Source organism: Enhydra lutris, unplaced genomic scaffold (assembly GCF_002288905.1).
Source record: "Enhydra lutris kenyoni isolate GAN:26980312 unplaced genomic scaffold, ASM228890v2 scaffoldscaffold7, whole genome shotgun sequence".
Lineage (NCBI taxonomy): Eukaryota > Metazoa > Chordata > Mammalia > Carnivora > Mustelidae > Enhydra > Enhydra lutris.
Genome location: NW_019154091.1, coordinates 5,888,828 through 5,904,277, shown reverse-complemented (window position 1 = coordinate 5,904,277; position 15,450 = coordinate 5,888,828). Strand labels below are relative to the sequence as shown.

At 38.9% G+C, this 15,450-nt stretch overlaps 1 protein-coding gene across 2 annotated transcripts in view; it reads left to right on the top strand.

Moving 5' to 3' along the window:
• The first annotated feature begins 2,573 nt into the window (after positions 1–2,573).
• LOC111142091 (apoptotic peptidase activating factor 1) overlaps positions 2,574–15,450 on the top strand; it is a 92,910-nt gene continuing 80,033 nt past the window's right edge. For both annotated transcript variants that reach the window (XM_022495043.1, XM_022495042.1), the window contains exons 1-4: positions 2,574–2,667; positions 2,953–3,127; positions 3,322–3,514; positions 4,159–4,356. In XM_022495043.1, the coding sequence (XP_022350751.1) occupies positions 2,990–3,127; positions 3,322–3,514; positions 4,159–4,356 (529 nt within the window). In that variant the 5' untranslated portion in view covers positions 2,574–2,667; positions 2,953–2,989. The remainder of the gene's footprint in view (positions 2,668–2,952; positions 3,128–3,321; positions 3,515–4,158; positions 4,357–15,450) is intronic.

Below are 15,450 nucleotides of genomic sequence, written 5' to 3'. Positions count from 1 at the left end.
CGGAGCTGGGTTCTCTGGAGGTTCAGTAGCCGATTTCAGGGATTCAGAATTCTGGGACAGGGAATAGTTGATAACCATACTGCTCCTGTACCAGGAAGAGAAACTGCAGAAAGAGGAAGCGGCCAACTGTTACGGTTTTCCTGGATGAAATTCTCTTTACTCTCTATATCACATCTTTGAAGAGTTTGAGTTTATATTTTGATGTGGTTACAGGAGGTGGGACGCTGAGAATTTGTTCGTAATATTAGGATTTGTTCAGAGTTTAAAAACGTATTTAAAACGTACATACTTAGTTTTAATAGGGCTGGGGAAAGTTGGAAATTAGTTTCAGGTTGTCAGAGGTGTCTGTTTAGCAGTTTGATACACCCTAAAAAATTAACTAATGATTAAGGAATGTTTTGTTTCAGTTGAGGTCATAAAACGTTAGTAACGTTTGAAAAATACCGTAGCCTTGATTCTGATCATAACTTTTTCTTTTATCCTTCAGTTTCATGCTAGTATTGGGCATTTGGTGAACCTTGACAAGTATAGACAAGTGCTATATTTTCCCATATTTGCAAGTGCCACAAGTATATAGTCATTGTTGATACTTAATGATTATCCCTCTTCTTTTGTACACTCTAAATTATTTGTGCTTATCTATATTTTTGCACTTAGGACATCACATTCTAATTATCTCTTCAAATTTTTCTCTCCCACTAGATTATGAATTCCTTCAGGGGTATGATTTAATCTTCTCTGTAGACTTCAGGGCCTGGCACAGAGGAGGGGCTCAAATGTTTATTGAATGAATAAATTACTGAACACGTTTAGACACTGACTACATTGGGTAGTGTTCTGTTAATGTTTTTAAAAACCTGCAAATATTCGGATTGGGTTTTATACCCATGGAAAAATTTGCATTGTATTTGAAATAAAACTGGTAGAAACTTCTTAGAGTATTATGCTGTAAAGAATATTTTTATTTTTTTTTAATTTATTTTTTAAAGAGCATCAGGGGTGGGAGGGAGGCAGAGGGAGAGGGAGAACTCTTTTTTTTTTTTTTTTTAAGATTTATTTATTTATTTGAGACAGAACGAGAGAGAAGGATAAATACTTCATGTCGGGGGAAGAACTGAAGGAGAGGGAAACTTAAGAAACAAACTCCCCAAGTGTGGAGCCAGACCTGGGACTGGATCTCACATCTCAGGACCTGAGGTGGTTACTTAATGGACTTCGTTGCCCAGGTGCCCCAAAGGAGAGAGAGAGAATCTTATACAGGTTCCATGCTCAGCATGGCGCCTGATGCAGGGCTCCATCAATCTAATGACCCTGAGATCATGACCTGAGTCAAAATCAAGAGTCATATGCTCAGGGGTGCCTGGGTGGCTCAGTAGGTTAAGCTCTGCCTCAGCTCAGGTCATGATGTCATGGTCCTGGGATAGAGCCCCACATCGGGCTCTCTGCTCAGCGCGGAGCCTGCTTCCCCCTCTCTCTCTGCCTGCCTCTCTGCCTACTTGTGATCTCTCTCTCTGTCAAATAAATAAATAAAATCTTAAAAAAAAAAAAAAGAAAAGTCAGACGCTCAGCTGACTCTGAGCCCCCAGGTGCCTCTCTTTGTATCCTCTTAATCTGAGGAATGACATCAGTGAGTATTTTCTGCTGCTTTTTCATACTTAGCAGCTCAGCTGAAACATTAATGGAGTAAGCATGTGAGAGATGTGTTTACAGATGAAGACCTAGAGCTGACACTCACCTTGAGTGAGAACAATGTTCTGTTTAGTCTTATATTGGATAAAGACAAGTTTCTAAACATTAGGATTTCAGTATGATTGTTATTTATAAAAATCTTAAAAAGAAGATATAGAAGTGTTTTTAGTTACCTAAAGAAGGTTGTGCATTTTAAGACATAAGAGCAATTTACAAATTATAAAAAAAAGTGGGCACCTGGGTGGCCCTGTTGATTGGGCAACTGCCTTGGCTTGGGTCATAGTCCTGGAGTCCTGGGATCGAGTCCTGCATCAGGCTCCCTGCTCAGTGGGGAGTCTGCTGCTCCTCCTTCTGACCCTCTCCCCTCATGCTCTCTCTCAAGTAAATAAAATCTTAAAAAAAATATTATAAAAATGAAATGTATATTGAAAAAAATTAAGACTATAGAAACTGTATAGGAACCCCCAAATCTTGCTACTTAGAAGTAACCTCAAGTATATTATGTTGAGTAGACTTCCTAACATCTCCCTATGTATTTATATGATACTAATACATATTTTGTCCTGTATATGGAATCATATTTCTGATTTTTTTTAATTAGCAGTGTGTAGTGAACATCTTTCCATGTCAGTACATGGAGAAGGGTCTTATTTTAAATGGCTGTATAATACTCTATTTTATATACATACTCTAATTTTTTTAATCTATATTCAGAAAGGTGGGCATTTAGGTTGTTTTCATGTTTGTTTGTTTTTTTTAATTTTTGTTTTGTTTTCATCTTTTTTTCCCCTCACCTAAACATTCTCTGTTAACTCTTTTTTTTTGTTTGTTTGTTAAAGTAGGCTCCAGGCCCAGTGTGGGGTTTGAACTTACACTCCAAGATCAAGAGTCACATGCCGTACTGACTGAGCCACCGAGGGACCCCTGTTAACTCTTTCTGTGGATATTTTTGCATACATATGTGAATGTCTCGTTGAGGTAAATTTCTAGAAGTGGGATTTCTGGGTTAGAGAGAATACTCACTTGAAATGGTTTTATATCTTATCATATTGCTTTCCAGAAAAGTTGCATCCATTTTGTACTCTTTTCAAGCAGGGCACATGAATACTCATTTTCTCACACCTTTGAAAGCCTGGGGTTTTATCCGTTTCTAAAAATCTTTGCAAAAAGGTCTTATTTTCTTTATCTCTTGATTACCAGTGAGGTTACACATCTTTTCATATCTTTATTGCCCTGACAAATATTGTGATGTTTTGCCCATAGCTCATGGTTGACAGGTCAGCAAAAAATTTGAGGGAGGATGGACGCAAAAGCTCGAAACTGTTTGCTTCAACATAGAGAAGCCCTGGAAAAGGACATCAAAACGTCCTACATCATGGATCGTATGATTAATGATGGAGTTTTAACAGTATTGGAGGAGGAAAAAGTAAAAAATGAGGTAAAGCCCTCTGTGGAAGTCTGTGCTATAAAATTTTTTTCTTTCTAATTTTTATTTAAAAATGTATGATATAATTATTTGAGTTTAAAATATTTTCTTACATTTATTTCAGAACTTGCACTGTTCTCCACTAGTTTATGTTACCAACATATTCTTTGTAGTATGCTAAACTACTTATTTATTTATTTTTTTAGCCCACTCAACAGCAGCGAGCAGCTCTGTTAATTAAAATGATACTTAAAAAAGATAATTATTCCTACATATCATTCTACAATGCTCTAATACATGAAGGGTATAAAGATCTTGCTGCCCTTCTCCAAAGTGGCATTCCTGTCATCTCTTCTTCCAGTGGTGGCAAAGATTCAGTTGGTGGAATAACTTCATATGGTTTGTATCCGTGATATCTTCTATTACCTTACTATCACAGTGGCTACATTGCTGTGGTTTGTCTTACTGTAAATGAAGTCTGTTGAAGAGACACATTATGATTAGTTCACTGAAAATGCATGTGAAGAAAATTATAGTTCTGTTTTCCAATTCAGGATTTTATTTGCACCTATGTTAACTCGCACATTTTTCTTCTGGCCCAGTGAGCTGTCTACTGGGCATTTTTAGATACTAAAAAGACAGTTTTTAGGCCTTTAAGCTCTTCTCCAATTCTGTGTGTATTGAGTTCATGCATAGGAAAGAATAAGAATCTTTAGAAATCTGTGTTCTTGAAAGAAATTCCACATTTCCTTTACACTGTCCCTTCTAGTCTTCAATATGAGAAAAAGAGATTGGAGAGTCAGAGAGGAATAGGTTGTGTAAGGGCAGATATAGATGGAGCTTTGCATTGTCAGTCATCTTGAAAAATATATGTTTTTGTTCTGCTAAATAAGAATGTTAAGGTTAGTATGCTAGCCACGTTTTCTTCTCTTGGGAGTTTTGAGGGTAAAGGCTCAACCTTGCTTTCTTTTGGTTTTATGGTATAACTTGAGTAACCATTTCAGAGTTCTATTTGTTCATACTTGTTTTGTTTTGGATTTCAGTAAAGACAGTCCTGTGTGAAGGTGGAGTGCCACAGAGGCCGGTTGTTTTTGTTACCAGGAAGAAGCTGGTGAATGCAATTCAGCAGAACCTGCTCAAACTGAATGGTGAACCAGGATGGGTTGTCATATATGGAATGGCAGGTTGTGGGAAATCTGTTTTAGCTGCAGAATCTGTTCGAGATCATTTTTTCTTAGATGGTAAGTTTGATTACCATGTGTTGGTGTCTAAAGAGATATTCTTTAGGCATGATACTAGTTTCCTATTGCTGCTGTAATAAATTGCCAAAAATTTAGAGGCATAAAACAACATGAATTTATTACTGGACAGTTCTGAAAGTCAGAAGTCTGAAGTAGTTCTTACTGGGCTAAAGTCAGGGTGTCAGCAGGGCTGAGTTCTTTTGGAGGCTCTAGGGAAAATCCTTTTCCTAGTGTTCTCCAGCTTCTAGAGGTGCCTGCATTCCTGGACTTATGGTTCCTTCTTCCATTTTCAAGCTGGTGGTACATAATAGTGTCTTCAGATCTTTTTCTCTCTTTCTGATCTTTGCTTTTGTCATCAAATCTCTTTCTCTGACTCTCACCTTTTGCCTCTCTCTTCTAGGATCCCTTGGATGATCCAGAATAATCTCATCCCCAAATCCTTAATTTAATTGCATCTGCAAAGTCCTTTTTGTCATGTAAGGTGACATAATTACAAGTTCTGTGAATTAGGATGTGAACATCTTCCAGGGGCTGTTAATCTGCCTACCCCAGGCATGATTAAATTTGGAATTTATTTTGTACCTGTCACAAGGAGGCTTGGCTAACCAGGCTAATAAATTCATATATTATCAGATGGTACTTATTATCACTGGGTTGAAGCTAGTTCCCTTGTATCTTAGTAATTGGAGGGTATTGTAGAGTTGAAAAAGGATCTTCAAAGGTTATCTAGCTTATATTCCTTCCTTTTAGGAAGCACTGGACTTAACACTCTCCAGTTAGTTGAGTGCTGTAGAGAAAGGTTTTTGGAAACCCAGTTCCATTAATGATTCTCCTAGTGAGTGATTCTCCCATGTATTTGGCATCTTGTATTAAAATATTAATTCCATTTCTGTAATTAGTTTTTTCAGTTGCTTATCTTTAAAAATAAAAATCTTTAGTAACTTGTCTATCTTATGTGTAATCCCCAAGAAAAAGAAGAAAATAGGGGTTGACTATAGCAACCGACGGGTTTTTGAGGATAGGCATTTGTTTATTTATTTATTAAGTAATCTCTACACTCAGTATAGGGCTCAAACTGACAACCCCAAGATCAAGAGTCCCATGCTCTACAGATTGAGCCAGCCAGGTGCTCCAGCTGATAGGCTTATAGATTCATTCGACATCTAATGACTCTTTTTCTGCTTCAGGTATTCATGTATTCAGTAAATGTTTGAGAGACTATTGTGGAGCTAGGCAGAAAAAGAAGGCCCAGTCTGTGCATCTAAGAAATTTGTTCACAGTCAAGTAGGGGATACAGGTGGCACCTGGGTGACTCAGTCAGTTAAGCATCTGCCTTTAGCTCAGGTCATAATCCTAGGATCCTGGGATCGAGTCTCATAGCAGGCTCTTGCTCAGCATGGAGCCTGCTTTTCCCTCTGCTCCTACCTCTGCTTGTGCTTGTTCTCTCTCTCTCTCTGACAAATAAATAAAATTTAAAAAAAAGTAAAACAACAAAAAACTCCCTGGAAAGGGCATGCTTCATTTAAAAAAAAAAAGGAGAGACAAATATGTAAACAAATTATATGTGATAAATTGAACAGTAGAAACAAGTATGTGGTACAATTATGGCAAAGGAAGGAAAAAAAATTCTCTCTCATGGGGAAGAGGATGGACAGGACAGGCTTCCTGAATGACATGACATTTTAACTGGAGTTTGGAGGAAAGATAGAAGTTTGCCAGGTGGACTAGGTAGGGATGGGAGAGTAGGGAAGGTGGGAAGGTATTGGGTAGTTACTGGAATAGAGAAGGGCATACTGTGCAGAAGAGCATTTAGGACATCTGGCAGGTGTACTGCTGACCTTAGTGAATCTGTTGGGTTCCCAGGGTATTCACTGGGAATAGTTACATGCCTCCCTCAGTCTTTGGTTGCTTCTATTCATTAGTGACTTCAAGGGGTATTTAAAGATTGGTCCTGACTTCTAGTTGTTAATAACTTTTTTCTTTACAATATAGAACAGGCAGTTAAGAGAGTTTATGATGAGATGACAAAATGTTGGAATAAATCATAAGCCTCTAAGAGGTTTAGAAGGATGGAGGTTAGGGCACATCTGTCGTACTCACCTGGGCTTTAGTTTGTACTTCACAGCCCTTAGCGCTGTTGATCATACTTTGGTCAGAAATATGCCCAATTCCTTGTTTTTTCCCCTTTGTCATTAGATTTTGTGCAAGTCATGCAAGTCTTAGGGCTAAGGATTTATTTGAATACTTACTCATTCACTCACTCACTCATTTATTCTATTGCAAAGTTGATCACCAAGGGTGTTTCAGGATAAAGACTGGATTAAGTTCTTTTAGTGTGAAAAAATGGATTTTCCTTTTAGTATTATGAATTTCCTTTTAAAAATTGTAGCATACTAATTTAAAGATTAAAAGTGTGCCCCTCAATCAGTTTAAATAACTTTAGATTATTGGGATGAGTTTTCAGTTTTGGGGGTTAAAATGACCAACAACTTATGGAATAATTCCCCAGGAGTCATATTATATTAATTGTGGTCTCAGAATAGTTTTTATTTATTTGACAGAGAGAGATCACAAGTAGGCAGAGAGGCAGGCAGAGAGAGAGGGGGAAGCAGTCTCTCTGCCAAGCAGAGAGCCTGATGTGGGGCTTGATCCCAGGACCTTGAGACCATGACCTGAGCTGAAGGCAGAGGCTTAACCCACTGAGCCACTCAGGCGCCCCTCAGAATAGATTTTTAACCACTTTGTTTTGAGAAGATATCAGAGATACTAGCAGTTGTCCAGTACATAGTGCACTTAATATCTCTCATATACTTCTGTGAGATCTTATGTATGGAGCATTGAGTTAATCATTCCTTAGTTCACACCCAGTATAGTATTGGGTCTGTATAATCCTTAGCTTCTTCCTGTGTTTATTTCCTTTTAAAAACTTCCCATCCTCATTTTCCTTTCCTTCTTCTAAGGAAAAACTCACTTTTCCATTGTGTCTGCTCTACACAACTGCAGCACTACTTCATTTCTGATAGTAGATGTGTAGGTTTTCCACACATCCAATAACTTCAAGACTGGCTGGGTGTCCTATAATTTAATTCAATTCTGACACTATGTGCAAGGAGATAGTGACAGTGCCCACAGGTTAAGGGCCTTCCTGCCCCCCCTCCCCTTCAGATAACCAATCACAAGTCCAGGTTGGTTTTTTAAAAAAATTAATTAATTAATTTATTTGACGGGGAGAGAGAGAGAGATCACAGGTAGGCAGAGAGGCAGGCAGGGGGGGGAGAAGCAGGCTCCCCGCTGCGCAGAGAGCCCGATGCGGGGCTCAATCCCAGGACCCTGAGATCATGACCTGAGCTGAAGGCAGAGGCTTAATCCACCCAGGTGCCCAAGCAAGTTCAGGTTGTTACATGTGCATCTGACCAAATGGCTATAGATTGGAGATTCCCTTTCCTTGGATTTGATTGATTTGCTAGAGCAGCTTTCTCAGGAAAGCATTTCACTTATGACATTACTGGTTTATTATAAAAGGCTATACCTCAGGAACAGCCAGATGGAAGAGATGCAGAAAGCAAAGTAAATGGGAAAGGGTGCAGAGCTTCCATGCCTTCTCTAGTGTACCATTCTCTCCTCACTTTCGGTCCGGAGGCTCTCTGTTTCCTGGTTTTGGGAGGCTTCATTACAAAGACACAACTGATTGGTGATTGAGTTCAGTCTCTATCCTCTCTTCCCTCTGCAGAGGTCTGAGAGATCTGGGGTGTGGTGCTAAAAGTTCCAACCTGGCAATGGTCCCCATCCTTAGCTTATAACAAGTCTTTCCAAAAATAACTTCATTAACAAGCTCAGATGTGGTTGGAAGGGGCTTGTTACATGAATAGTTTCACTTTTATAGCTCCAGAACTACTTCAGGAACTGGGAACAAAACTAAATATAAAAGGTGCCCCTATGGCTCTTATTTAAGAAATTATAAGGGTTTTATATCTGTGTGCCAAGAACAGAAATGACCAAATATAATGATCACAATATCACACCTCCCCATAGTTGCTCCTTCCAATTTTTTGTTTTTTAATTTATTTTTAAAGATTTTATTTATTTATTTGATAGAGAGAGCACAAGCAAGGGGAGCAGCAGAGGGAGAGGGAGAAACAGGCTCTCCGCTGACTAGGGAGCCCAATGCAGGACTTGGTTCCAGGACCCTGGGATCATGACCCAAGGTGAAGGCAGATGCTTAACCAACTGAGGCACACAGGCACCCCCTTCCAGTATATTTAATGTATGTTCTTTGTAAGTGCATGTGTATTATATGTTTTCTTGTAAAATGTTTGTTGTTTGTAGGCAGATACTATAAATATGCGTAAATGTTATAGTGTTAATTATTTTATTCTATTTCCTGTCTCTCTTGATGCTCTTTTTAAGATTTATCCTTCCTGGCTGTATATCTTACTTGTTACACCTGATTGCTGCCTTATGTGGGATGCATCCAGCACGTTTTATTATTCATTCCCCTAGCTAATAGGTACATAGATTGTCTCCAGCTCTTTGCTGTCCTAGCAAAGCGGGGTTGAACTTTTACAGAAGTGAGAATTTTTTGAGTTTATGTATCTAGGAGCAGAATCACTAAATTGTAGGAAATGCTAATATCAAATTTGATTGCTCTCCAGCCTGTACATTCCCACCAGTAGAGTATGAGGCCTCCTATGTCCTCATTTCCTTATTGACACTAGGTATCATCTAGCTTTATAATTTTTGCCAGGCCAAAAAATTTGCATTTCTCTGTTAACTTGAGTTTGACTATTTCTTCATAAGCTTTTTAGCTTTTTGAGTTTCCTTTTTTAATAAGTTTTGTTTGTATCATTTGTCTGTTTTTCCATTGAGATTTCTATCTTTTTTTCATTGCTTTCTTGGAGTTTCTTTTATATTCTAGATATTAGGCCTTGTTGGTTTTAGGCTATATAAATACTTTTATTTATCTGTATTAACTTTATCCTGAATGTCTTTAACAAGTTTTAATTCCGATATAGTTAAATTAACAAATTTTTGTGTCTTCTAATTTGTGCATCTTGAACTTTGCTTAAGTAGTCCTTACCATTCACATTTAGTTCATTAATGTTTTTGGAGTCTGCTTTAATGTATCTACTAGTTCAAGAGTAGATACTTTGCTTTTTTTTTTTTTTTTTTTTTTTTTTAAAGAGATGTGGGGCCCGATCCCAGGACCCTGGGATCATGACCTGAGCCAAAGGCAGACACTTAAGTGACTTAGCCACCCAGGTGCCCTAGATGCTGTTAGATTTTTAATTACTACTAGGAAAAGTCACATGTGAAATTGAGATGGGGTTAATTTTTCTCTGATTAAAGCCAGTTTTTCTGTGAATAAGTTTCTTTGAATGAATTACAGGTATAAGCCTCATTCAAGGCTAAATTGCTCCCTCTTGTGCCCATAGTCAAGATGTTTACATTCTTTCTGAAATGTGGAATTAATACTTAAGCATTTAACTATCATATTGTGACAGTAGGAGATTTGCAAATCAGTGGGTCATTTGGTCTTTCTTTGTAAAGCTAGCAGTGTTTTATTTTTCTTGCATAGTTTTCTTTTCTTCCTTTTTTTTTTAAAAAAGATTTTATTTATTTATCTGACAGAGATCACAAGTAGGCAGAGAGGCAGGCAGAGAGAGAGGGGGAAGCAGGCTCCCCGCTGAGCAGAGAACCCGATGGGGGGTTTGATCCCAGGACCCTGGGATCATGACCTGAGCCGAAGGCAGAGGCTTTAATCCACTGAGCCACCCAGGTGCCCCCCCCCTTTTTTTTAAAGTAAACTCTTTAAAAACCAAACCCAAAGTAAACCCAAAGTGGGGCTTGAACTCATGACCCTGAGATCAAGAGTCACATGCTCTACTGACGAAGCCAGCCAGGCACCCCTTGCATAGGTTTCTAATGCCCTAATTTTTTAGTTTTAAATTTAGGAGAAAAATAGTTTTTTTTTTTTAAATTTTGTTTTTAGTTGACTTATAGTTGACACACAATGTTACATTAGTTTCAGGTATACAACAAAGTGATTTGAGAACTCTACTGTGTTATGCTGTACACACCACAACTATAGCTAGCATCTGTTACCATACAGTACAATTATAATACCATTTTCTATATTCCCTATGTTGTACCTTTCATCTCCTGGACTTACTCATTCCATAACCAGAAGTCTGTACTTCCCACTCCCCATTGCCCATTTTGCCCCTTCCCCCCCATTCCCCCCATTCTAGCAACCATCAGTTTGTTCTCTGTATTTATGAGTCTGTTTCTGCCTTTTTTTTTTTTTTGGCTTATATGTTTTTTATATTCTACATTTAAGTGAAATCATATGGTATTTGTTTTTAGAAGAGAAAGACCTTTGGTCCAGGTAATAGGTACATACATTTAAATCTGAAGAATTTACTAGTTTGGTACATCAGGTTCTTTCTTTCCCTTGTCTTTAACTCTGGGATGATTTGCAAGATATCTGTCTGTCTGTATATGTCTGTCTATCTCCACGCCCAACATGGAGCCCAATGTAGGGCTGGAACTCATGACTCTGAGATCAAGACCTGAGCTGAGATCACGAGTTGGACACTTAACCAACTGAGCCACCCATGTGCCCTGATTTTTAAGAAATTTTAAATAGAATAGACATGTTAAAAAAACCCAAAACTTTAAGAGCAACAGGTAGTTTAAAATTTGTTTTAAATATCACAAAAGTAGTGGAGCCTTGCAGGCTCAGTCTGTAGACCATGCAACTCCTGAACTTGGGGTTGTAAGTTCAAGCCCCACATTGGGTGTAGAGATTACTTAAAAATAAAATCTTGAAAAATTATACAAAATGTAGTATTTTCATTTAGAAAGAAGTAAAAATTCTTTGCACCTGCCTTTCTTCCGTTTTTCCTAAATTCTAAATCCTTCAGCAGACATAATCATGGTTAACAGTTTAGAGAAATTTTTCCAAGTTTTTTTTTTTTTTAAGATTTTATTTATTTATCTGACAGAGACACACCGAGAGAGGAAACACAAACAGGGGGAGTGGGAGAGGGAGAAGCAGGCCTCCCACGGAGCAAGGAGCCTGATGTGGGGCTCGATCCCAGAACCCTGGGATCATGACCTGAGCCGAAGGCAGACGCTTAATGACTGAGCCACCCAGGCGCCCCTCCAAGCTTTTTTTCTGGTGCATTTACAAACCTCTGCGCACACACAACACAGGTATTACACTAAGGGAAACCTCAGGGATTTACTATTTCATAAATGTTGACTTACACAGAAGGAAGTCTAATGGAGCTTTTAGAAGCTTTCAGTGGTAATCAAACCATGCTTCATAGCACTATCTTTACCTTAGTTCCTGCGGAGTTCTCTGTTTTCTGGTAATTTGTTATTTTTTAGATTCTCATGCAGTTTGTGTTCAGTACATTGTCGATTCTGATCTAGGTTTCCTCCTCTCATTCCCAAGCTTTTCTGTCTTACCTAGATTTTCTCCTCTGTGATCAGGGAACTCCCCTATCTTATCAGTCTGTTCTTGCATCATTTATCTCCTTTCCTTATCTGAAATTGGACAATTCCTAGAGGCTACCATGATCTTTATAGTTGTTCTCCAGGGTGTGGCAACTTTTTTTCCTTTACATCTCACATATTTCAGGACCAGGAAATGGGTAGATGTTGTCTTTGCTTTTCTCTTGCCTCATCTAGACCATTAATACTCCTTTCTCCAGCTAAAGTCTGTCCTTTGCGATTGATTTCTCTGATCTTTCCCAGTTAATGGTATTGCTCTCATTCATTGATCATTGAAGTTTGTAGTTATAAATTTAAGTTCTTCTCATGTCGACACTCATAGTAAGATATTCATATTTATATGGATGAGTCATCCAAAACCTTGGCCTCCCAGTTTCTTTCTTTTTTTAAATTAACATATAATGTATAATTTGTTTCAGGGGTACAGGTCTGTGATTCAGCAGTCTTACACAATTCACAGAGCTCACCATAGCATATACCTTCCCCAGTGTCCATAGCCCAGTCACTGCAACCCTCCCAGTCGCCTACACTCCAGCAACCCTCTGTTTCTTGAGCTTAAGAGTCTCTTATAGCTTGTCTTCCTCTCTGGTTTTGTCCTATTTCATTTTTTCTCTCTTCCCTCATGGTCCTCTGCCTTGTTTCTTAAATTCCACATATTAGCAAGATCATATGATAATTATTTTTCTCTAATTATTTTGCTTAGCATAATAGCCTCTAGTTGCTTCCACGTCATTGCAAATGGCAAGTTTTCATTTTTTTGATGACCGCATAATATTCCATTTTATATATACACCACATCTTTTTTTTTTTTTTATAATTTTTTTTTAAAGATTTTATTTATTTATTTGTCAGAGAGAGAGAGGGAGAGAGAGCAAGCACAGGCAGACAGAATGGCAGGCAGAGGCAGAGGGAGAAGCAGGCTCCCTGATGAGCAAGGAGCCCAATGTGGGACTCAATCCCAGGACGCTGGGATCATGACCTGAGCCGAAGGCAGCTGCCCAACCAACTGAGCCACCCAGGCGTCCCTATACACCACATCTTTATCCATTCATCTGCCGATGGACATCTAGGCTCTGTCCATAGTTTGGCTATTGTGGACATTGCTGCTGTATACATTGGGGTGCACATGCCCCTTCAGATCACTACATTTGTCTCTTTGGGGGTATATACCCAGTAGTGAGATTGCTGGGTCATAGAATAGCTCTATTTCCAGCTTTTTGAGGAATCTCCATACTGTTTTCCAGAGTGGCTGCACCAGCTTGCATTCCCACCAACAGTGTAGGAGGGTTTCCCCTTTTTCCACATCCTCGCCAGCATCTGTCATTTCCTGACCTGTTAATTTTAGCCATTCTGATTGATATGAGGTGGAGTCTCATTGTGGTTTTGATTTGTATTTCCCTGATGCCAGGTGATGCGGAGCACTTTCTCATGTGTCTGTTGGCCATCTGGATGTCTTCTTTGCAGAAATGTCTGTTCATGTCTTCTGCTCATTTCTTGATTGGATTATTTGTTCTTTGGGTGTTGAGTTTGGTAAGTTTTTTATAGATTTTGGATACTAGCCCTTTATCTGATATGTCATTTGCAAATATCTTCTCCCATTCTGTCAGTTGTCTTTTGGTCTTGTTAACTGTTTCCTTTGCTGTGCAAAAGCTTTTGATCTTGATGAAGTCCCAATAGTTCATTTTTGCCCTTGCTTCCCTTGCCTTTGGCAATGTTTCTAGGAAGAAGTTGCTATGGCTGAAGTTGAAGAGGTTGCTGCCCATGTTCTCCTCAAGGATTTTGATGGATTCCTGTCTCACATTGAGGTCTTTCACCCATTTTGAGTCTATTTTTGTGTGTGGTGTAAGGAAATGGTCCAGTTTCATTCTTTTGCATGTGGCTGTCCAATTTTCCCAACACCATTTGTTGAAGAGACTTTTTTCCATTGGACATTCTTTCCTGCTTTGTCAAAGATTAGTTGACCATTGAGTTGAGTGTCAATTTATGAGCTCTGTATTCTGTTCCATTGATCTAAGTGTCCGTTTTTGTGCCAGTACCATACTGTCATGATGATTATAGCTTTGTAATAGAGCTTGAAGTCTGGAATTGTGATGCCACCAGCTTTGCTTTTCTTTTTCAACATTCCTCTGGCTTTTTCAAGTCTTTCCTGGTTCCATATAAATTTTAGGATTATTTGTTCCATTTCTGTGAAAAAAGTTGATGGTATGTTGGTAGGGATTGCATTAAATGTGTAGATCACTCTTGGTAGCATAAACATTTTCACAATATTTGTTTTTATAATCCTTGAGCATGAAACATTTTTCCATTTCTTTGTGTCTTCCTCAGTTTCTTTATGAGTATTCTGTAGTCTTCTGAGTACAGATTCTTTGTCTCTTTGGTTAGATTTATTCCTAGGTATCTTACAGTTTTGAGTGCAGTTGTAAATGGGATTGAGTCCTTAATTTCTCTTTATTCTGTCTTGGTGGTGTATAGAAATGCAACAGAACAGATTTCTGTTCATTGATTTTTTTTTTTTTAAAGAATTTTTAAAGATTTTATTTATTTATTTGACAGAGGGAGAGAGAGATCACAAGCAGGCAGAGAGGCAGGCAGAGAGAGAGGTGGAAGCAGGCTCCCTGCCGAGCAGAGAGCCCGACACGGGGCTTGATCCCAGGACCCTGGGATCATGACCTGAGCGGAAGGCAGAGGCTTAACCACTGAGCCACCCAGGCGCCCCTGTTCATTGATTTTATATCCTGACACTTAAGTGAATTCTTTTATGAGTTCTGCCAGTTTTGGAGTAGAGTCTTTGGGTTTTCCACATAAAGTATCCTATCATCTGCAAAGAGTGAGAGTTTGACTTCTTTGCTAATTCGGATGCCTTTTTTTTTTTTTTTTTTTAATGAGAAAGAGAGCATGAGAAGGGGGGAGGGTCAAAGGGAGAAGCAGACTCCCTACCGAGCAGGGAGCCTGATGTGGGATTCGATCTTGGGATTCCAGAATCATGACCTGAGCCGAAGGCAGTCACTTAACCAACTGAGCTACCCAGGCTCCCTTGGATGCCTTTTATTTCTTTTTGTTGTCTGATTGCTGAAGCTAGAACTTCCAGTACTATGTTGAATAGCAGTGGTGATAGTGGGCATCCCTGTGCTGTTCCTGACCTTAGGGGGAAAGCTCTCAGTTTTTGCCCGTTACGAATGATATTTGCTGTGGGTTTTTCATAGGTGGCTTTTATGATATTGAGGTACGTACCCTTTGTCCCTACACTGTGAAGAGTTTTAATCAAGAAAATATGCCGTACTTTGTCAAATGCTTTTTTTGCATCTATTGAGAGGATCATATGGCTCTTGTCCTTTCTTTGATTAATGTATCACATTGATTGATTTGCAGATGTTGGACCACTCTTGCAGCCCGGGAATAAATTCCAGTTGGTCTGGTGAATAACCCTTTTAATGTACAGTTGGATCCTATTGGCTAGTATTTTTTTTTTTAAATTTATTTATTTGACAGAGATTACAAGTCAGTAGAGAGGCAGGCAGAGAGAGAGAGGAGGAAGCAGGCTCCCCACTGAGCAGAGAGCCTGATGCGGGGCTCGAT